The sequence below is a fragment of the Pelobates fuscus genome, chromosome 1 (assembly GCF_036172605.1).
Source record: "Pelobates fuscus isolate aPelFus1 chromosome 1, aPelFus1.pri, whole genome shotgun sequence".
Lineage (NCBI taxonomy): Eukaryota > Metazoa > Chordata > Amphibia > Anura > Pelobatidae > Pelobates > Pelobates fuscus.
This window is the reverse complement of record NC_086317.1, coordinates 399320681-399343983: the sequence shown is the minus strand read 5'-3', so window position 1 is coordinate 399343983 and position 23303 is coordinate 399320681. Positions and strand designations below refer to the sequence as shown.

General features: G+C 44.4%; 1 protein-coding gene across 1 annotated transcript in view; it reads right to left on the bottom strand.

Moving 5' to 3' along the window:
* LOC134568921 (solute carrier family 26 member 10-like) overlaps positions 1-23303 on the bottom strand; it is a 131148-nt gene that overhangs the window by 28350 nt on the left and 79495 nt on the right. Inside the window, exon 13 of the mRNA XM_063427638.1 lies at positions 13412-13591. Coding sequence (XP_063283708.1) covers positions 13412-13591 — 180 coding nt within the window. The remainder of the gene's footprint in view (positions 1-13411; positions 13592-23303) is intronic.

Here is a 23303-nt window from a genome sequence, read left to right as displayed (position 1 = left end):
CAATACCTCCTGCTGCACTGAAGGTCCTTTCTGACAGGACACTTGAAGCGTGGCAGGCCAGAAGTTCTATCGCAAATTGGGATAGCTCAGGCCACAGGTCAAGCCTGCACACCCAGTAGTGAAGGGGTTCATCGCTCCTCAGAGTGTTGATATCTGCAGTTAAGGTGAGGTAGTCTGCTACCTGTTGGTCGAGTCGTTCTCTGAGGGTGGACCCCGAAGGGCTGTGTCGATGCATAGGACTTAAAAAGCTCCGCATGTCCTCCATCAACAACACGTCTGTAAAGCGTCCTGTCCTTGCCGGCGTAGTCGTGGGAGGAGGAGGATTACTTTCACCTCTTCCCCTTTTAGATTTCCGTTGTGCTGTGACATCACCCTTGTACGCTGTGTAAAGCATACTTTTTAATTGATTTTGGAACTGCGGCATCCTTTCCGACTTGCCGTAATTCGGTAACATTTCAGGCACTTTCTGCTTATACCGGGGGTCTAGTAGCGTGGACACCCAGTACAGGTCGTTCTCCTTCAGCCTTTTTATACGAGGCACAACAGCATGAAAGACCCCATTTGCACAAGGTTGGATGCCGAGCTACTCATGTCCTGTTCCTCGTCCTCAGTGATCTCAATGAAGGTATGTTCTTCCCCCCAGCCACATACAACACCACGGGTACCAGATAGGTGACAACGAGCACCCTGGGATGCCTGTTGTGGTTGGTCTTCCTCCTCCTCCTCAAAGCCACATTCCTCCTCTGACTCCTCTTCCTCACTGTCAGGGTACCTGAAGTCTCTACCTCTGAGAGAGGTAGAGACTTAGAAGTTTATCCGTCCAGAAGGGCTGTTTCCTCCGTTCCTCGCGGTCCTTCCGGTCCTTTACACGCCGGCCGCGAGGGATCCACTTCCTTTTGTAACACGACGCCCAGCAGTCGACGTCATGACGCCAACCCGGACCGACCTGTCACTCAATTGTCTGGAGACTAATCAGGACTCGTCGGAGGCGTGTCTACTCTCCTAAGCCAGGGTATTTAACAGTGCTTCTTCCATTTGCTCATTGCCCTGTCGTGGTTCTAGCCTGCCTAGTCACTCAGCGCTCTTGTATTCCAGTTATCCTTTTGGTTCCGACCCGGCTTGTTTGTATTACTCTGCTTATCTCTGTTACCCTTTGACTCGGCTTGTTCCTCGCTTACCTGTCTTCTCGTTCCCTCGACCTCGGCTTGCCTTTGACCATTCTCTCTATCTCCGTACGTTAGTCCGGCCATTCTAAGGTCCGGTATACGTACCTTTCTACTGTCTGTACTCTGCGTGTTGGATCCCTGTCCCGATCCTGACACTCACAATCTTCTTCCAGCGTTGCCGCAGGTCCAGCAAGCGATGCTGATAAGGCTGTTTCTGGTGACCATAACGCTTCCTCTTCACGCTCATCTACGGCCTGATCCAGCACTCTTCGCAGGGCACGCTCCAGGAAAAAACCAAATGGTATGCTGATGGTGCCTTCGGTGCGACTGACTAGGTTTGTCACCTCCTCAAAAGTATGCATGAGCCTACAGGCATTGCATATGAGCGTCCAGTTACGTGGCAAAAAAATTCCCAGCTCCGCAGAGGCTGTCCTAGCACCCCGGTCATACAAATACTCGTTAACGTCTTTTTCTTTTTGGAGCAGGTGGTTGAACATTAGGAGTGTTGAATTGCAACGTGTCGGGCTGTCAGGAAATCAAGCGCCTCACTGGCATGTTGTTTTGCCGCTGGATATTGGAAAAGTGCGCCATGGCGGTGTAGGAACGCCTGAAATGGAAACACACCTTTCTGGCCTGCTTAAGGACATCCTGTAAGCCTGGGTACTTATGCACAAAGCGTTGTACGATCAGATTACACACATGTGCCATGCACGGCACATGTGTCAACTTGCTCAAATGCAATGCCGCCAACAAATTTCTTCCGTTGTCACAAACCACTTTGCCGATCTCCAGTTGGTGCAGAGTCAGCCACTGATCCACCTGTGCGTTCAGGGCGGACAGTAGTGCTGATCTGGTGTGACTCTCTCCTTTCAGGCAAGTCAACCCCAAGACGGCGTGACACTGCTGTATCCGGGATGTGGAACAGTACCTGGGGAGCTGGAGGGGTGCCGTTGATGTGGAGCAAGACGCAACAGCAGAAGAGGACTCAGCCGAGGAGGTTATGGAAGAGGATGGAGTCACCAACTCCGCTGCAGAGCCACGCATTCCATGCTTGGCAGCCGTCAGCAGGTTTACCCAATCCGCAGTGTAGGTGATATACCTGCCCTGACCATGCTTTGCAGACCAGGTATCAGTGGTCAGATGGACCCTTGTCCCAACACTGTGTGCCAGACATGCCATTACTTCCTTTTGCACAATCGAGGACAGGTTGGGGATTGCCTTTTGTGAAAAGAAATTTCGTCCGGGTACCTTCCACTGCGGTGTCCCAATAGCTACAAATTTTTTGAACGCCTCAGTCTCCACCAGCTTGTATGGTAAAAGCTGGCGGGCTAATAGTTCAGACAATTTCTGACAATTTCTGACAATTTCTGACATTGGCTTCTTACGCTCAAACATGTCCTTGACAGACACCTGACTGTGGGCAGATGAGCCGGAATTGCTCAAGGCAGAGTGGAGGATGGTTGAGAGGGGGCAAGGAGGACAGCAGTGGTTGATGTGGCTGAAGATGCTGGACCAGGAGGAGGATGGCGGCTTTGAGTTTGTGTGCTGCTTGTACTCATGTGTTGATCCCATAGGCGTTTTGGATGTGCGATCATATGCCTACGCAAAGCAGTTGTGCCTAGGTGGGTGTTGGACTTCCCACGACTCAGTTTCTTTTGGCACAGGTTGCAAATGGCATCGCTGTTATCAGAGGCAGACACACAAAAAAAATTCCACACTGCTGAGCTCTGCAATGACAGAATTCTGGTGGTGGACACAGCATGCGTTGATTGGCGTGCTGTCGGGATGACCCCGGGTGCCGATGCATGCTGTCTGACTGTGCCACTAGCTCCTGCGACGACCTTCCCCTGCTTCCAACTCATCTCCTCCTCCTCTCTGTCTCCCCATCTGAACTTTTGCCCTGTTCTTCTTCTTGCCGAGCTGGCACCCACGTGACATCCATGGACGCATCGTCATCATCAACCGCTTCACTTGTATCTGACAACTCAGCAAAGGAAGCAGCAGCGGGTACAACATCATCATCATCACACCGTACGTCCTGTGTTAGCCAGCCAACTATGTCCTCATAACTTTCAAAAGTTCAGGGTACGTGGCCTCTGAAAACTGGGCATTATTCTAGGGCAAAAGGGAATCACAGCACCATGACCACGATGGCCCCTGCGGGGTGGCCTGCCTCTGCCTGTCATTTTTTTTTGGATTAGTGGTACTATGCGTGCAAGCTACTGTGAGACCAGATATGAGTGGTACTGTGCAGTGGCAGAGGTTGTCAAAGTACACGCTGTAGGCCTGACACACCCGCTTGAAGACAACTAACTGCTATTCAAACTATAACAGTGAAAAAAAGTTTTTGGGTTTTTAAATGCATGTTATTGTGACACCAGATATGAGTGGCACTGTGCACTGGCAGAGGTTGGCAGAGTACAAGCTGTAGGCCTGACACACACACTTGAAGACAACTAACTGCTATTCAATCTATAACAGTGTAAAAAAAAATTTGGGTTTTAAATGCACGCTATTGTGACACCAGATTTGAGTGGCACTGTGCACTAGCAGAGTTTGGCAGAGTACACGCTGTAGGCCTGACACCCGCTTGAAGACAACTAACTGCTATTCAATCTACAACAGTGAAAAAAGTTTTTTGGTTTTAAATGCACGCTATTGTGACACCAGATATGAGTGGCAATGTGCACTGGCAGAGGTTGGCAGAGTACACGCTGTAGGCCTGACACACCCGCTTGAAGACAACTAACTGCTATTCAATCTATAACAGTGAAAAAAGTTTTTGGGTTTTTAAATGCACGCTATTGTGACACCAGATATGAGTGGCACTGTGCACTGACAGATGTTGGCAGAGTACACACTGTAGGCCTGACACACACGCATGAAGACAACTAACTGCTATTCAATCTATAACAGTGAAAAAAGTTTTTTTGGTTTTAAATGCACGCTATTGTGACACCAGACATGAGTGGCACTGTGCACTGGCAGAGGTTGGCAGAGTACACGCTGTTGGCCTGACACAGAGACGATTGCAGACAACTAACTGCTATTCAATCTATTACAGTGAAAAAAAGTTTTGGGTTTTTTATATGTACGCTATTGTGACACCAGATATGAGTGGCACTGTGCACTGGCAGAGGTTGGCAGAGTACACGCTGTTGGCCTGACACACAGACGCTTGCAGTCAACTAACTGCTATTCAATCTATAACAGTGAAAAAAGTTTTTGGGATTTTAACTGCACGCTATTGTGACACCAGATATGAGTGGCACTGTGCACTGGCAGAGGACACGTTGTACGCCTGACACACACGCTTGAAGACAACTAACAACTATTCAATCTATAACAGTTTAAAAAGTTTTGGAGTTTTTAAATGCACGTTATTGTGACACCAGACCAGATATGAGTAGCACTGTGCACTGGCAGAGGTTGACAGAGTACACGCTGTGTGCCTGATACCTACTTGCAGACAACTAACTGCTATTCAATCTATAACAGTGAAAAAAGTTTTTGTTTTTTAAATGCACGCTATTGTGACACCAGATATGAGTGGCACTGTGCACTGGCAGAGGTTGGCAGAGTACACGCTGTAAGCCTGACACACCCGCTTGAAGACAACTAACTGCTTTTCAATCTATAACAGTGAAAAAAGATTTTTAAATGCACGCTATTGTGACACCAGATATGAGTGGCAATGTGCACTGGCAGAGGTTGACAGAGTACACGCTGTGTGCCTGATACCTACTTGCAGACAACTAACTGATATTCAATCTATAACAGTGAAAAAAGTTTTTGTTTTTTAACTGCACGCTATTGTGACACCAGATATGAGTGGCACTGTGCACTGGCAGAGGTTGGCAGAGTACACGCTGTAAGCCTGACACACCCGCTTGAAGACAACTAACTGCTTTTCAATCTATAACAGTGAAAAAAGGTTTTTAAATGCACGCTATTGTGACACCAGATATGAGTGGCAATGTGCACTGGCAGAGGTTGGCAGAGTACACGCTGTAGGCCTGACACACCCGCTTGAAGACACCTAACTGCTATTAAATCTATAACAGTGAAAAAAGTTTTTGGGTTTTTAAATGCACGCTATTGTGACACTAGATATGAGTGGCACTGTGCACTGGCAGAGGATGGCAGAGTACACGCTGTAGGCCTGACACACCCGCTTGAAGACAACTAACTGCTATTCAATCTATAACAGTGAAAATAATTTTGGGGGTTTTAAATGCACGTTATTGTGACACCAGATATGAGTGGCAATGTGCACTGGCAGAGTTTGGCAGAGTACACGCTGTAGGCCTGACACCCGCTTGAAGACAACTAACTGCTATTCAATCTATAACAGTGAAAAAAGTTTTTTGGTTTTAAATGCACGCTATTGTGACAAAAGATATGAGTGGCACTGTGCACTGACAGATGTTGGCAGAGTACACACTGTAGGCCTGACACACCCGCTTGAAGACAACTAACTGCTTTTCAATCTATAACAGTGAAAAAAGGTTTTTAAATGCACGCTATTGTGACACCAGATATGAGTGGCAATGTGCACTGGCAGAGGTTGGCAGAGTACACGCTGTTGGCCTGACACACAGACGCTTGCAGACAACTAACTGCTATTCAATCTATTACAGTGAAAAAAGTTTTGGGGTTTTTAAATGCATGCTATTGTGACACCAGATATGAGTGGCACTGTGCACTGGCAGAGGTTGGCAGAGTACACGCTGTAGGCCTGACACACACGCTTGAAGACAACTAACTGCTATTCAATCTATGACAGTGAAAGCAGTTTTTGGGTTTTAAAATCAACGCTATTGTGACACCAGACCAGATATGAGTGGCACTGTGCACTGCAGAGGTTGGCAGAGTACATGCTGTACGCCTGACACACACGCTTGAAGACAACTAACTGCTATTCAATCTATAACAGTGAAAAAAGTATTTTGGTTTTAAATGCACGCTATTGTGACACCAGATATGAGTGGCACTGTGCACTGGCAGAGGTTGGCAGAGTACATGCTGTAGGCCTGACACCCGCTTGAAGACAACTAACTGCTATTCAATCTATAAGGGTGAAAAAAGTATTTTGGTTTTAAATGCATGCTATTGTGACACCAGATATGAGTGGCAATGTGCACTGGCAGAGGTTGGCAGAGTACATGCTGTAGGCCTGACACACCCGCTTGAAGACAACTAACTGCTATTCAATCTATAACAGTGAAAAAAGTTTTTGTTTTTTTAAATGCACGCTATTGTGACACCAGATATGAGTGGCACTGTGCACTGGCAGAGGTTGGCAGAGTACACGCTGTAGGCCTGACACACCCGCTTGAAGACAACTAACTGCTTTTCAATCTATAACAGTGAAAAAAGGTTTTTAAATGCACGCTATTGTGACACCAGATATGAGTGGCAATGTGCACTGGCAGAGGTTGGCAGAGTACACGCTGTAGGCCTGACACACCCGCTTGAAGACACCTAACTGCTATTCAATCTATAACAGTGAAAAAAGTTTTTGGGTTTTTAAATGCACGCTATTGTGACACTAGATATGAGTGGCACTGTGCACTGGCAGAGGTTGGCAGAGTACACGCTGTAGGCCTGACACACCCGCTTGAAGACAACTAACTGCTATTCAATCTATAACAGTGAAAAAAGTGTTTTGGTTTTAAATGCACGCTATTGTGACAAAAGATATGAGTGGCACTGTGCACTGACAGATGTTGGCAGAGTACACACTGTAGGCCTGACACACCCGCTTGAAGACAACTAACTGCTTTTCAATCTATAACAGTGAAAAAAGGTTTTTAAATGCACGCTATTGTGACACCAGATATGAGTGGCAATGTGCACTGGCAGAAGTTGGCAGAGTAAACGCTGTTGGCCTGACACACAGACGCTTGCAGACAACTAACTGCTATTCAATCTATTACAGTGAAAAAAGTTTTGGGGTTTTTAAATGCATGCTATTGTGACACCAGATATGAGTGGCACTGTGCACTGGCAGAGGTTGGCAGAGTACACGCTGTAGGCCTGACACACACGCTTGAAGACAACTAACTGCTATTCAATCTATGACAGTGAAAGCAGTTTTTGGGTTTTAAAATCAACGCTATTGTGACACCAGACCAGATATGAGTGGCACTGTGCACTGCAGAGGTTGGCAGAGTACATGCTGTACGCCTGACACACACGCTTGAAGACAACTAACTGCTATTCAATCTATAACAGTGAAAAAAGTATTTTGGTTTTAAATGCACGCTATTGTGACAAAAGATATGAGTGGCACTGTGCACTAACAGAGTTTGGCAGAGTACACGCTGTAGGCCTGACACCTGCTTGAAGACAACTAACTGCTATTCAATCTATAACAGTGAAAAAAGTATTTTGGTATTAAATGCACGCTTTTGTGACACCAGATATGAGTGGCAATGTGCACTGGCAGAGGTTGGCAGAGTACACGCTGTAGGCCTGACACACCCGCTTGAAGACAACTAACTGCTATTCAATCTATAACGATGAAAAATGTTTTTGGGTTTTTAAATGCACGCTATTGTGACACCAGATATGAGTGGCACTGTGCACTGGCAGAGGTTGGCAGAGTACACGCTGTAGGCCTGACACACAGACACTTGCAGACAACTAACTGCTATTCAATCTATTACAGTGAAAAAAAGTTTTGGGGTTTTTATATGCACGCTATTGTGACACCAGATATGAGTGGCACTGTGCACTGGCAGAGGTTGGCAGAGTACACGCTGTTGGCCTGACACACAGACGCTTGCAGACAACTAACTGCTATTCAATCTATTACAGTGAAAAATGTTTTGGGGTTTTTAAATGCATGCTAGTGTGACACCAGATATGAGTGGCACTGTGCACTGGCAGAGGTTGGCAGAGTACACGCTGTAGGCCTGACACACACGCTTGAAGACACCTAACTGCTATTCAATCTATGACAGTGAAAACTGTTTTTGGGTTTTTAAATGCACGCTATTGTGACACCAGACCAGATATGAGTGGCACTGTGCACTGGCAGAGGTTGGCAGAGTACATGCTGTATGCCTGACACACACGCTTGAAGACAACTAACAACTATTCAATCTATAACAGTTTAAAACGTTTTGGGGTTTTTAAATGCACGTTATTGTAACACCAGACCAGATATGAGTGGCACTGTGCACTGGCAGAGGTTGGCAGAGTACACGCTGTAGGCCTGACACACCCGCTTGAAGACAACTAACTGCTATTCAATCTACAACAGTGAAAAAAGTTTTTTGGTTTTAAATGCACGCTATTGTGACACCAGATATGAGTGACAATGTGCACTGGCAGAGGTTGGCAGAGTACACGCTGTAGGCCTGACACACCCGCTTGAAGACAACTAACTGCTATTCAATCTATAACAGTGAAAAAAGTTTTTGGGTTTTTAAATGCACGCTATTGTGACACCAGATATGAGTGGCACTGTGCACTGACAGATGTTGGCAGAGTACACACTATAGGCCTGACACACAGACGCTTGCAGACAACTAAGTGCTATTCAATCTATAACAGTGAAAAAAGTTTTTTTGGTTTTAAATGCACGCTATTGTGACACCAGACATGAGTGGCACTGTGCACTGGCAGAGGTTGGCAGAGTACACGCTGTTGGCCTGACACACAGACGCTTGCAGTCAACTAACTGCTATTCAATCTTTTACAGTGAAAACAGTTTTGGGGTTTTTAAATGCATGCTATTGTGACACCAGATATGAGTGGCACTGTGCACTGGCAGAGGTTGGCAGAGTACACGCTGTAGGCCTGACACACATGCTTGAAGACAACTAACTGCTATTCAATCTATGACAGTGAAAAAAGTTTTGGGGTTTTTAAATGCACGCTATTGTGATATCAGACCAGATATGAGTGGCACTGTGCACTGGCAGAGGTTGGCAGAGTACACGCTGTAGGCATGACACACACGCTTGAAGACGACTAACTGCTATTCAATCTATAACAGTGAAAAAAGTTTTTTTTTGGTTTTAAATGCACGCTATTGTGACACCAGACATGAGTGGCACTGTGCACTGGCAAAGGTTGGCAGAGTACACGCTGTACGCCTGACACACACGCTTGAAGACAACTAACAACTATTCAATCTATAACAGTTTAAAAAGTTTTGGAGTTTTTAAATGCACGTTATTGTGACACCAGACCAGATATGAGTAGCACTGTGCACTGCCAGAGGTTGACAGAGTACACGCTGTGTGCCTGATACCAACTTGCAGACAACTAACTGCTATTCAATCTATAACAGTGAAAAAAGTTTTTGTTTTTTAAATGCACGCTATTGTGACACCAGATATGCGTGGCACTGTGCACTGGCAGAGGTTGGCAGAGTACACGCTGTAGGCCTGACACACCCGCTTGAAGACAACTAACTGCTTTTCAATCTATAACAGTGAAAAAAGGTTTTTAAATGCACGCTATTGTGACACCAGATATGAGTGGCAATGTGCACTGGCAGAGGTTGGCAGAGTACACGCTGTAGGCCTGACACACCTGCTTGAAGACAACTAACTGCTATTCAATCTATAACAGTGAAAACTATTTTGGGGGTTTTAAATGCACGTTATTGTGACACCAGATATGAGTGGCAATGTGCACTGGCAGAGGTTGGCAGAGTACACGCTGTAGGCCTGACACCTGCTTGAAGACAACTAACTGCTATTCAATCTATAACAGTGAAAAAAGTTTTTGGGTTTTAAATGCACGCTATTGTGACACCAGATATGAGTGGCAATGTGCACTGGCAGAGGTTGGCAGAGTACACGCTGTAGGCCTGACACCTGCTTGAAGACAACTAACTGCTATTCAATCTACAACAGTGAAAAAAGTTTTTCGGTTTTAAATGCACGCTATTGTGACACCAGATTTGAGTGGCAATGTGCACTGGCAGAGGTTGGCAGAGTACACGCTGTAGGCCTGACACCCGCTTGAAGACAACTAACTGCTATTCAATCTATAACAGTGAAAAAAGTATTTTGGTTTTAAATGCACGCTATTGTGACACCAGATATGAGTGGCAATGTGCACTTGCAGAGGTTGGCAGAGTACACGCTGTAGGCCTGACACACCCGCTTGAAGACAACTAACTGCTATTCATTCTATAACAGTGAAAAATGTTTTGGGGTTTTTAAATGCACGCTATTGTGACACCAGATATGAGTGGCACTGTGCATTGGCAGAGGTTGGCAGAGTACACGCTGTAGGCCTGACACACACGCTTGAAGACAACTAACTGCTATTCAATCTATAACAGTGAAAAAAGTTTTTTGGTTTTAAATGCACGCTATTGTGACACCAGACATGAGTGGCACTGTGCACTGGCAGAGGTTGGCAGAGTACACGCTGTTGGCCTGACACACAGACGCTTGCAGACAACTAACTGCTATTCAATCTATTACAGTGAAAAAAGTTTTGGTGTTTTTAAATGCATGCTATTGTGACACCAGATATGAGTGGCACTGTGCACTGGCAGAGGTTGTCAGAGTACACGCTGTAGGCCTGACACACACGCTTGAAGACACCTAACTGCTATTCAATCTATGACAGTGAAAAAAGTTTTTGGGTTTTTAAATGCACGCTATTGTGACACCAGACCAGATATGAGTGGCACTGTGCACTGGCAGAGGTTGGCAGAGTACATGCTGTACGCCTGACACACACGCTTGAAGACAACTAATAACTATTCAATCTATAACAGTTTAAAACGTTTTGGGGTTTTTAAATGCACGTTATTGTAACACCAGACCAGATATGAGTGGCACTGTGCACTGGCAGAGGTTGACAGAGTACACGCTTTTGGCCTGACACCTGCTTGCAGACAACTAACTGCTATTCAATCTCTAACAGTGAAAAAAGTTTTTGGGTTTTTAAATGCACGCTATTGTGACACCAGATATGAGTGGCAATGTGCACTGGCAGAGGTTGGCAGAGTACACGCTGTAGGCCTGACACACCCGCTTGAAGACAACTAACTGCTATTCAATCTATAACATTGAAAAAAGTTTTTTGGTTTTAAATGCACGCTTTTGTGACACCAGATATGAGTGGCAATGTGCACTGGCAGAGGTTGGCAGAGTACACGCTGTAGGCCTGACACCCACTTGAAGACAACTAACTGCTATTCAATCTATAACAGTGAAAAAAGTTTTTTGGTTTTAAATGCACGCTATTGTGACACCAGATATGAGTGGCACTGTGCACTAGCAGAGTTTGGCAGAGTACACGCTTTAGGCCTGACACCCGCTTATAGACAACTAACTGCTATTCAATCTACAACAGTGAAAAAAGTTTTTTGGTTTTAAATGCACGCTATTGTGACACCAGATATGAGTGGCAATGTGCACTGGCAGAGGTTGGCAGAGTACACGCTGTAGGCCTGACACACCCGCTTGAAGACAACTAACTGCTATTCAATCTATAACAGTGAAAAAAGTTTTTTTGGTTTTAAATGCACGCTATTGTGACACCAGACATGAGTGGCACTGTGCACTGGCAGAGGTTGGCAGAGTACACGCTGTTTGCCTGACACACACGCTTGAAGACAACTAACTGCTATTCAATCTATAACAGTGAAAAAAGTTTTTTTGGTTTTAAATGCACGCTATTGTGACGCCAGACATGAGTGGCACTGTGCACTGGCAGAGGTTGGCAGAGTACACGCTGTCTGCCTGACACACAGACGCTTGCAGACAACTAACTGCTATTCAATCTATTACAGTGAAAAAAGTTTTGGGGTTTTTAAATGCATGCTATTGTGACACCAGACCAGATATGAGTGGCACTGTGCACTGGCAGAGGTTGGCAGAGTACACGCTGTAGGCATGACACACCCGCTTGAAGACAACTAACTGCTATTCAATCTATAACAGTGAAAAAAGTTTTTTGGTTTTAAATGCACGCTATTGTGACACCAGATATGAGTGGTAATGTGCACTGGCAGAGGTTGGCAGAGTACATGCTGTAGGCCTGACACCCGCTTGAAGACAACTAACTGCTATTCAATCTATAACAGTGAAAAAAGTTTTTTTGGTTTTAAATGCACGCTATTGTGACACCAGATATGAGTGGCAATGTGCACTGGCAGAGGTTGGCAGAGTTCACGCTGTAGGCCTGACACACACTTATGAAGGACACTGACTGCTATTATATTACAGTCAAAAAAGTTTTTGCATTTTTAAATGCATGCTATTGTGACACCAGATAAGAGTGGCAATGCACTAGCAGAGGTTGGCAGAGTAGACGCTGTAGGCCTGACACACCCGCTTGAAGACAACTAACTGCTATTCAATCTATAACAGTGAAAAAAGTTTTTTGGTTTTAAATGCACGCTATTGTGACACCAGATATGAGTGGAAATGTGCACTGGCAGAGGATGGCAGAGTAGACGCTGTTGGCCTGACACACAGACACTTGCAGACAACTAACTGCTATTCAATCTATAACAGTGAAAAAAGTTTTTTGGTTTTAAATGCACGCTATTGTGACACCAGATATGAGGGGCAATGTGCACTGGCAGAGGTTGGCAGAGTACACGCTGTAGGCCTGACACACAGACGCTTGCAGACAACTAACTGCTATTCAATCTATTACAGTGAAAAAAATGTTTTTGTTTTTAAATGCAAGCTATTGTGACACCAGATACGAGTGGTGGCACTGGGCAGGTGGGCACAGTATCCACTGTGAGCCTGACACAGAAGCTGGCAGGCAGGCAACTGCAGTTAGATTACACAGGAAAAAAAGCAGACTGATGTTCTAGTCCTAAAAAGGGCTTTTTGGGGTGCTGTCCTTACAGCAGAGATCAGATGAGTCCTTCAGGACTGTAGTGGACACTGAATACACTAGCCTAACTATCCATTTCCCTGTCAAATGAGCAGCAGCTACACCTTCCCTCCTCTATCTAAGAATGCAGCTTTAGAATTAATCTAAAATGGATGCTGTACAGGAGGTGGGAGGGTCTGGAAGGGAGGGTCTGCTGCTGATTGGCTGGAATGTGTCTGCTGACTGTGAGGCACAGGGTCAAAGTTTACTCAATGATGACGAATAGGGGGCAGATCGAACCACGCATATGTTTGCCCGCCTAGGCGAACGCGAACACGCTATGTTCGCCAGGAACTATTCGCCAGCGAACAGTTCGGTACATCACTATTCATTACACAAACAATGTGTATGAAATGAAAACGGTCACTTACCACAACAGTGATGCTCATCTTCTGCCCTTCCTCTAAGGCTCTTAAAGCTTTTTCTCTTTTTCTTATCTTTTCCTGTGTTAGTCCAACAATTTTGCTCACTGCTTCCTTGAAAATGTTTCTGTTACCGTAGTAAATGGGTGAATTGTAGGACAGAATCTTCAAACCTGGAATTTCGAAGCACTGAAAAAAGATAAAATTTAAAAAGACAATTACAGCCTAACCCATTTTTGTTTTATATGTAAAATAATTTAAGCACTGATGAGTAATATACAATATTTAATGAAAGAAGATAAAGTTCTGGAATAGCAGCATGATGAATCCTTGTGTTAGGCATCTAGTTGACAGACTCCAACACTTTCCAGTCTGCATCACATGTATTTGGAATATCAGATGTACCAGAATAAGAGGCTCCCATATATTTTAGCTAGAAATTTAGGAGAAAAAGTAAAAAAAAACTGTTGAATAGTTGAATGTCTGTAATGTATCGTATCCCCTCATTAATGTCTCTTATACTTCATTAGTGTTTCTTACTCATCGTTAGTGTCTCTCATCTCATCTTTAGTGTCTCTTTCCCCCTCTTCAATGTGTCTAATCCCCTTGTATCCTACACCCTCCCTGTGGTCTCATACCCCAACTATTGTCTCTTGCACCTATTCCTGTGCCCTTTGTGTCACTTGAACCCTCCCTTAGTCCTTTGCATTCCTCTTGTGTCTCATATGTCACTTGCACCCCTTTTGCCTCTTCATACCTCTTAGGGTCTCTTGAACTACTAATTTATCTCATCAGTTGTGTCTCTCGCACCCTATTGTGTCTCTTGAAGCCCCCATTTAACTCATACCACTATGTGGCTCTGACCTCCTGTTATAGTGTGGCATCAAGATCTTGTTTAACCTCTACCCAGTCTGCAAGAAAGCTGCAAGGCCAGGGTACGGAGTGATGGCTGGGAGGGGGAGCTCTATGTGACCCCTCCTGCCTGTCAACTGAACATTGCATTGTGCAGAGTGATGATCGGAATATAGGATACAGACAGACTTTATCCAAACTTTTAATGTTAAACCTGCATCATGAATTCTGAAAGATACAATACATAGTCGATTTTATTCTTCTGCATAACTCTATTTTCTCACCATTTGGTTGTAACTAATGCTCTATTACAGTATGCTGTCTTCCCGTTACTCTGCAGGTAATTCCTGTTATTTATATCAGTAGTCCATTATTCTAGCAAGCACAACAAAAATGTTAAAACAACTATAATAAAGTAAAGCAAGGGGCTCTACTTTAATACAAAAATACCATTTAGTGCTATAAATTAAAATAGGAAAAAAGTGGGACAGATCTAAAATTCCCAGATAATGAAAAATATCAGCTGGTGAAATTCAGCGTGAAAATGCAGCTTTTTAATAACGGTTGCTGGTATAAGCTACATAACGACAGACCGGAACTTAAAAATAGAAATAAAAGAGAAGTTATAGTAATTGTGTATTCCTGACCCTATAGTATTAACAACCCATGTTAGGTCCCTGGCCATCCATTGACCCCTTAAATAAGTCTAAAACTCACCTTTATTCCAGCGCTGCATGTGTCCACTTAATGTAGTTGTTCTGGTGAGTATAGCTGGTGTCTTTTCATAGAAAAATATATACTTTTTTGCAGTGGTTTTGTAATCTGTGACTGCTATAAAAGTTGTAATCTCAGCATGGCTAATATTTTAAATTTCCAAAGGGTAATTCACTCCTTGCAGTATTTGTTTTATAACAATGAGGGCTAAATAAGGAATCTATTTTGAGTTAGTTTTCTTTAGTTAAACTTGGTGTGTAGAAATGAATAAATGATCCTTAAGGGGTTAAGATTGTCAAATGCTTCATATAAAAAAAAAAAAAACCCTCCAAAAGGTATATTGTCATATTACAGAAGCTAAATGGACAGTTTTATATTTGTTTAATAAACGTTGGTGTCACAATTGGTTATCAAATTGTCTGGTTGTAACTGACATTCTGTTACAGTTCTCTTTATTTATCTTAAGCTAAATGTATCTTATGCTCTTCTTATCTCTTTTTTTTTTCTTATACCAGTAACGTTTATTTTCCTGTATTTAGTTTGCACATAGCTGGAGTTATTCCAGCAAGCATAACTGCAATGTCATACAGTGACAGAACTAATGTAGAGAGGGCCCTGGTGCAAGAACGTTATTATGGGCATCCCTCTGCTATGCCAGCTGTTGATCTACCATTTGCCCAGTCTTGCAGGGTTGTATTTGTAGGCAGTGTTTATACAAAAACATACTCTGTGCATTTGAATGCAGGGGTATGTTTGTAAGCATATGTGTGCATGTGTTTGTATGTACTGTTGCCATTGGAAGGCAGTGGTGTACTGTTTTCATGCAGGGGTGTGTTTGTATGTAGTGTTGGCTTTTAAATGTAGGTGTGCATTTGCGTGTTGTGTTAGTGTTTGATTGAGCACACAGGTACACACATATAAACACACAGACACATACACACATTTATTTACACACTGACACATGCACACACTGTGACACATGCACACACCCTGACACACATATGCACACACACTGACATGTATGCACACGCACTGATGCACACCCGGACACACAAACACACACACACTGACCTAATTACTCAGACATACATACACATTAACATATATACATACAGTGGAACCTCGGAACTCAAACTTAATCTGTTTCAGAACGCTGTTCGAATTCCGATTTATTTGAGAACTGAATCAACATTTCCCATAAGAATTCATGTAAATTTGATTAATCAGTTCCATACCCCCAACATTACAGCATTTTAACACAAATTTTACTTTTTAACCCTTAGTGACCAGAACGCTTTTCAATTTTCTTACCGTTTGGGACCAGGGCTGTTTTTACATTTCTGCGGTATTTGTGTTTAGCTGTAATTTTCCTCTTACTCATTTGCTGTACCCACACATATTATATACCGTTTTTCTCGCCATTAAATGGTCTTTCTAAATATACCATTATTTTCATCATATCATGATATCAGCATATCATATAAGTTACTATAAATAAAATTATAAAATATGATGAAAAAATATAAAAAAAAAACTTTTCTAACTTTGACCCCCAAAATTTGTTACGCATCTACAACTGCCAAAACACACCCATGCTAAATACTTTCTAAATTTTGTCCTGAGTTTAGAAATACCCAATGTTAACATGTTCTTAGCTTTTAGTTACAGGGCAATAAGTACAACTAGCACTTTGCTATTTCCAAACCATTTGTTTTCAAAATTAATGCAAGTTACACACTTATATCTGTCAGGAATCCCTGAATAACCCTTCACATGTATATATATATATTTTAAAAGAAGACAACCCAATGTATTAAACTTGAGGTATTTTGACTCTTTTCATGCAACCATGTTACCACCAATCTATGCCAAATTTAGAGAAAATAAAATAATTGGTAATTTTTTCGACCCACGTAGCAATTTAAGAATACATGTACTGATAACTTTAAGAGTTACTGCCTGTGACGGACCGCTGGCACTCCGACTGAGTACCTCCGCCAATCGATGCCCCAGTGTTTGCCGAGGACTCCAAGCACTCCAACCAACACCATCCACACTGCAGACTCCACTTCCAGTGATGCAGCTGCGCCGCCCACCCTGGATCCAAGGCCAGGATCCAGCTTCCAGTGGGTGAACCTCTCCTAAAACCAGAGAGCAGAAACCAGGAACAAAACAAGCTCCTGCAAGAGCTGACTCTGGGGAGTATGTGTTTATAGCAATCCCCAGAGTGTAGTTATCCCATCCCACAAGCATGAGCCAAGGCTTCAAGAAAGGGTCAAGCAGTTCTGTTTAATTGGCACCAAAGGGCCTTCTTTTATGGAGGTCTTACACATACAGGACCGCCCACAGGGTTTTGCAGAACAACCAATACACACGTAACATACAGTAAAAACACACACATCAATAACACACAAATCCGCCCCTCTGCCTGTGATATAATTACTGAACACAATGGGTTAAAGTAATTATCACAGGCAGGAAAAATACACTTTTTATACATACACTGTAACTTTAAAAATATACATCCAATCTTCCTAAAACATACATTTTCAGAATCAGCACACTTTATATAAACATAGTTAACATTCAACCAATTCCATCCAGGGGTTTAAAAGTTAGGTCGAAGTCCTTTGTGATCACTGCAAGCATTGCTTTTCCTGCCCAAACCAGTTCCACAGAGTTAGGCTGTGTGAGATAAGTGGCTTGACTGGGTGTGGTAAGCCAACTCTCTCCAGGTACAGAAAATATCCCTATTCACAACAACAGCAAAAATACACAAAAATACATAACTCCTATTGTACTGTACAGAACCCCCACATTTAACCTATCCTCAGATAGCTTGGATCTAAGCACTCAATATATCCGAACAGCGCTCAGATACCACAACCACAGTCAAATCGCCATGGGGTTAAAGTTACAGCATGGGCCGATGAGAGGGGCCATAATCATGAGGCAAGAGGCTAGCCATTAGTCCTCTCCAGGTTGAAGTGGCGAAGGGCACTTCGTCACACATCTTCCCTTTGGGGGGAAGACTAAACAGGTACCTGACCTTCTGCCGGTCAGTACCTAGGTTAGTCGGGCAGCCCACCCACAACAAAGGCACTGCTCTGTGGGTTCCAGGCTGCAGTGGGACAGTGCAGCACCCCCGGACTCCCTGGTGCAGCTAGGCAAACTGCTGGGGTTGCTTGGGGGGCAGAGGCCAGCGGCGCTCTGCCCTGCTGCCAGCTCTTCTGCTGGGGTAGCCTGCAGTAAGTGAGGCTCTGGAGCAGGGGCAACGGGAGGGCAGAAGTTAAGAGCGCTCTGCCCAGATGCCAGCTCTTCTGCTGGGAGGGGGTCAGTGGGTATCGCAGGCTCATCCACTGCCCCCAGGACCCGGTCGGGATGTAGCTGAAGAGGGTAGGGCTCACTTACCTCCTCCTCCTGGTGTCTCTGCTGGGATAGTTGGGGATCTGGACTGCCCGTCCAGCATCCCTGTTGGACTGGCACAGAGACTGCTGTCCCATCTGCGCCAGTGGGGTTTGGGTTGTTTTTCTGCTCTCCCAGTATCTCCGGCTGCGGTGGGAGAGGGAGGTCAGTTGCCCCCACTCCCCAGGACGCTGGTTGCTGTACGGTGAAGGGATCGACCATCACCTCCTCCTGGAACTCAGCCCACCGCTGGGGAGAGAGACTGGTTGTCTCCTCTCCCTGCAAAGTATACTGCCGCTGAGGAGTAGGACCGACTGTCCCTACTCCGGGTATCTCCGGCTGCTGTCGGAGAGGGAGGCTGGTTGCCTCCACTCCCCAGGACGCTGGTTGCTCTACGCTGGAGGGATTGACCATCTCCTCCTCCTGGAACTCAGGCCACCGCTGGGGAGGGAGACCGTTTGTCTCCTCTCCCTGTGAGATGCACTGCCGCTGGGGATCTTGGCCAGGTGCCCAGCATCCCTGTAGGGCCGGTAGAGAGACATTGGTCCCATCTCCACCTGCCATTTGGGGGTCCTCCCAGGACCAGTCTATGAAGTCCACTACCTCAGCTACCTCTGGCTGCTGGGGGAGAGGGAGGCCGGTTGCCTCCCCTCCCCAGGACGCTGGTTGCTGTAAGGTGCAGGGACCGACCATCACCTCCTCCTGGAACTCAGGCTGCAGCTGGGGAGAGAGACGGGTTGTCTCCTCTCCCTTCAAAGTATACTGCCGTTGGGGAGCAGGACCGACTGTCCCTACTCCTGGTAGTATACTTGGTTGCTGTGCTAAGCTGAACAGATGTTGGTTGCTCTGCTCCAGCTCCCACTCCATTGTGACTAGATGAATCAGGTCTGGCCCCAGGTCGTCCGCTCGGGGAATATCCAGCAGAGTTTCACTGATGTTGTGGATGTCCCAGAGCCGACCTTATGCGGGGCATCCAAAGTCATTGCCCTCTTCAAAGGCCTCCCATAGTAAGCCTGGGCCATTATAATCCTCTCCATCCGGCAGATAGTGGTTAGTCACCCAGGGGTCACGCTGGGTGGCGTACCACTTTAGTGCCCGGTAAGCTCCATCCAGCCACAACTCCTTCCAAATCAGATCCCACAGTTCCATCACCCACTCATCCAGGTGTTGCTCTCCTAGGAAAGGTGACCGCAGGGCCAAAAGTACCTGGAACCGCTGTTCGTCACTGGGAAGGCTCTCCCCCCGCCGCCGCTGTACCTCTTCTAAGGCATCATACCACAACTCCTTTTGAGTGGCATCTCTCCTGTCCAGAATGCCCTCCTCTGATACAGGTCCATCCTGTTGGGCCAAGTGTTGCTGCAACCTCCAGAGAAACTCCTCCTCACATGGGGACGCTGCACGGTCGCTAGTCGCTCCATTCTCCCGAGTTCTTCTGTAGATAGGGGTGATGCACGAGTGCTAGCATTGCCCTCAATTATAAATCCGTAATTCCACACGTTACCAGTGTCTCCGAGCTGCTGGTCCTCGAACAAGGAGCCGCTGGCACTCCGACTGAGTACCTCCTCCAATCGATGCTCCTAGTGCTTGCTGAGGACTCCAAGCACTCCAACAGACACCATCCGCACTGCAGACTCCACTTCCACTGATGCAGCTGCGCCGGGGTCTCGCCGTCTCTCACCCACCCTGGATCCATGCCAAGATCCAGCTTCCAGTGGGTGAACCTCTCCTAAATCCAGAGAGCAGGAAACAGGAACAAAACAAGCTCTTGCAAGAGCTGACTCTGGGGTGTATGTGATTATAGCAATCCCCAAAGTGTAGTTATCCCATCCCACAAGCATGAGCCAAGGCTTCAAGAAAGGGTCAAGCAGTTATGTTTAATTGGCACCAAAGGGCCTTCTTTTATGGAGGTCTTACACATACAGGACGGCCCACAGGGTTTTGCAGAACAACCAATAAACACGTAACATACAGTAAAAACACACCCATCAATAACACACAAAACCTCCCCTCTGCCTGTGATACAATTACTGAACACAATGGGTTAAAGTAATTATCACAGGCAGGAAAAATACACTTTTTATACATACACTGTAACTTTATAAATATACATCCAATCTTCCTAAAACATACATTTTCAGAATCAGCACACTTTAAATATAAACATAGTTAACATTCAGCCAATTCTATCCAGGGCTTCAAAAGTTAGGTTGAAGTCCTTTGTGATCACTGCAAGCATGGCTTTTCCTGCCCAAACCAGTTCCACAGAGTTAGGCTGTGTGAGATAAGTGGCTTAACTGGGTGTGGTAAGCCAACTATCTCCAGGTGCAGAAAATATCCCTATTCACAACAACAGCAAAAATACACAAAAATACATAACTCCTATCATACTGTACAGAAACTCCACATTTAACCTATCCCCAGATAGCTTGGATCTGAGCACTCAATATATCCGAACAGCGCTCAGATCCCACAACCACAGTCAAATCACCATGGGGTTAAAGTCACACCATGGGCTGATGAGAGGGGCCATTAGTCTAGCCATTAGTCCTCTCCAGGTAGAAGTGGCGAAGGGCACTTTGTCATACTGCCATAAAACACCCTAATATGTGTACAGCAGCATATCCTGAGTACATTGATACCACCCATGTATAGGTGTGTCGGGCTCTCTGGGGGCTTAAAGACCTTATTTTTAATTTCACAGCTGGTCATCATGCACCCATGTTCTATTTGGGAAATGTTTTAAGCTGGCCAATGTAATTTACCCCCATCAAACCATATATTTTTTTAGAGTAGACAACCCATGGTATTCAAAATGGGGTATGTCCACTCTTTTTTAGTAGCCACGTAGTCACAAATTCTGGCCACAATTTTCATATATATGTATTTTTTTGCATTTTTTACACATAAACTGCCATTTCACCGATTATGTTATCAGTATAATACATTTTACTGCTTGAAATCACTGATATTTGTATAGAGTAATGTCTCACGAGTACAACAATACCCCTCAAGTATAGGTTTTATGGTGATTTGGAATGTTACAGGGTAACATAAGATTTGCCAATTTTGTTTTTTGTAAATTGCTATTTGCCAGATTGGCTATGTTGCCTTTGAGACGGCATGGCAGCCCAGAAATGAAAATAAACCCCACCATGACATACCATTTGAAAAGGTAGACAGCCCATGGTATTCAAAATGGAGTATGTACAGTCTTTTGTATTAGCCCCTTAGTCACAAACACTGGCCAAAGTTAACATTTATATTTGTTTGTGTGTGAAAAATGCAAAAAAACAAATATGAACTCTAAATTTGGCCAATGTTTGTGACTAAGTGGCTACTAAAAACACTGGACATACCCCTTTTGCAATACCTTGGGTTGTCTACCTTCGCAAAAGGTATGCCATCATAGAAACATAGAAACATAGAGCCCATCTAGTCTACCCAATTTTCTAAATACTTTCATTAGTCCCTGGCCTTATCTTATAGTTAGGATAGCCTTATGCCTGTGCCACACATGCTTAAACTCCTTTACTGTGTTAACCTCTACCACTTTAGCTGGAAGGCTATTTCATGCATCCACTACTAAAGTAATACTTCCTGATATTATTTTTAAACCTTTGTCCCTCTAATTTAAGACTATGTCCTCTTGTTGTGGTAGTTTTTCTTCTTTTAAATATAGTCTCCTCCTTTACTGTGTTGATTCCCTTTATGTATTTAAATGTTTCTATCATATCCCCCCTGTCTCGTCTTTCCTCCAAGCTATACATGTTCCTGGTAAGTTTTACCCTGCAATCCACGAACCAGTTTAGTAGCCCTTCTCTGAACTCTCTCTAAGGTATCAATATCCTTCCTTCTTTCTACTGCTAATGCCTCTCCCTATACAACCAAGCATTCTGCTAGCATTTCCTGCTGCTCTATTACATTGTCTGCCTACCTTTAAGTCATCAGAAATAATCACCCCTAAATCCCTTTCCTCAGATATTGAGGTTAGGACTCTATCAAATATTCTGTACTCTGCCTTGGGTTTTTACGTCCAAGATGCATTATCTTGCACTTATCCACATTAAATGTCAGTTGCCACAACTCTGACCATTTTTCTAGTTTACCTAAATCATTAGCCATTTGGCTTATCCCTCCTGGAACATCAGCCCTGTTACATATCTTAGTATCATCAGCAAAAATACATATCTTACCATCAAGACCTTCTGCAATATCACTAATAAAAATATTAAAGAGAATGGGTCCAAGTACAGATCCCTGAGGTACCCCACTGGTGACAAGCCCAAGCTTCGAATATAATCCATTGACTACAACCCTCTGTTGCCTGTCACTGTCACTCAGCCACTGCCTTACCCATTCAACAATATTGGAATCCAAACTTAAAGATTGCAGTTTATTGATAAGCCTTCTATGTGCAACAGTGTCAAAAGCCTTACTGAAATCTAGGTAAGCAATGTCTACTGCACCACCCTGATCTATAATTTTAGTTACCCAATCAAAAAAAACAATAAGATTAGTTTGGGATGATCTCCCTGAAGTAAATCCATGTTGTCTCTGATCTTGAAATCCATGAATTCTTAGATGTTCAACAATCCTATCCTTTAACATGGTTTCCATCACTTTCCCCACTACTGAAGTAAGGCTTACTGGCCTAGATTACCTTATATTACTATATTACCTTATATTACAATAGTGTGCACACTTCCTTTCAGTCCCGCCGGAAACCGGAACCTGAAATTTAAGTTCCAGTACCGCGGTGCGCGCTGTGAAGCCGGCCCACGCTTCAAGACAGGTAAGTAAATATGGGATATCGGCATATAACACGCACCCATGATTTTCCCCCTATTTTCAGGGAGAAAAAGTGAGTGTTATACTCCGATAAATACGGTACTGTTAATAAATAGATTTTGGTCATTTTACTCTTTTGTAC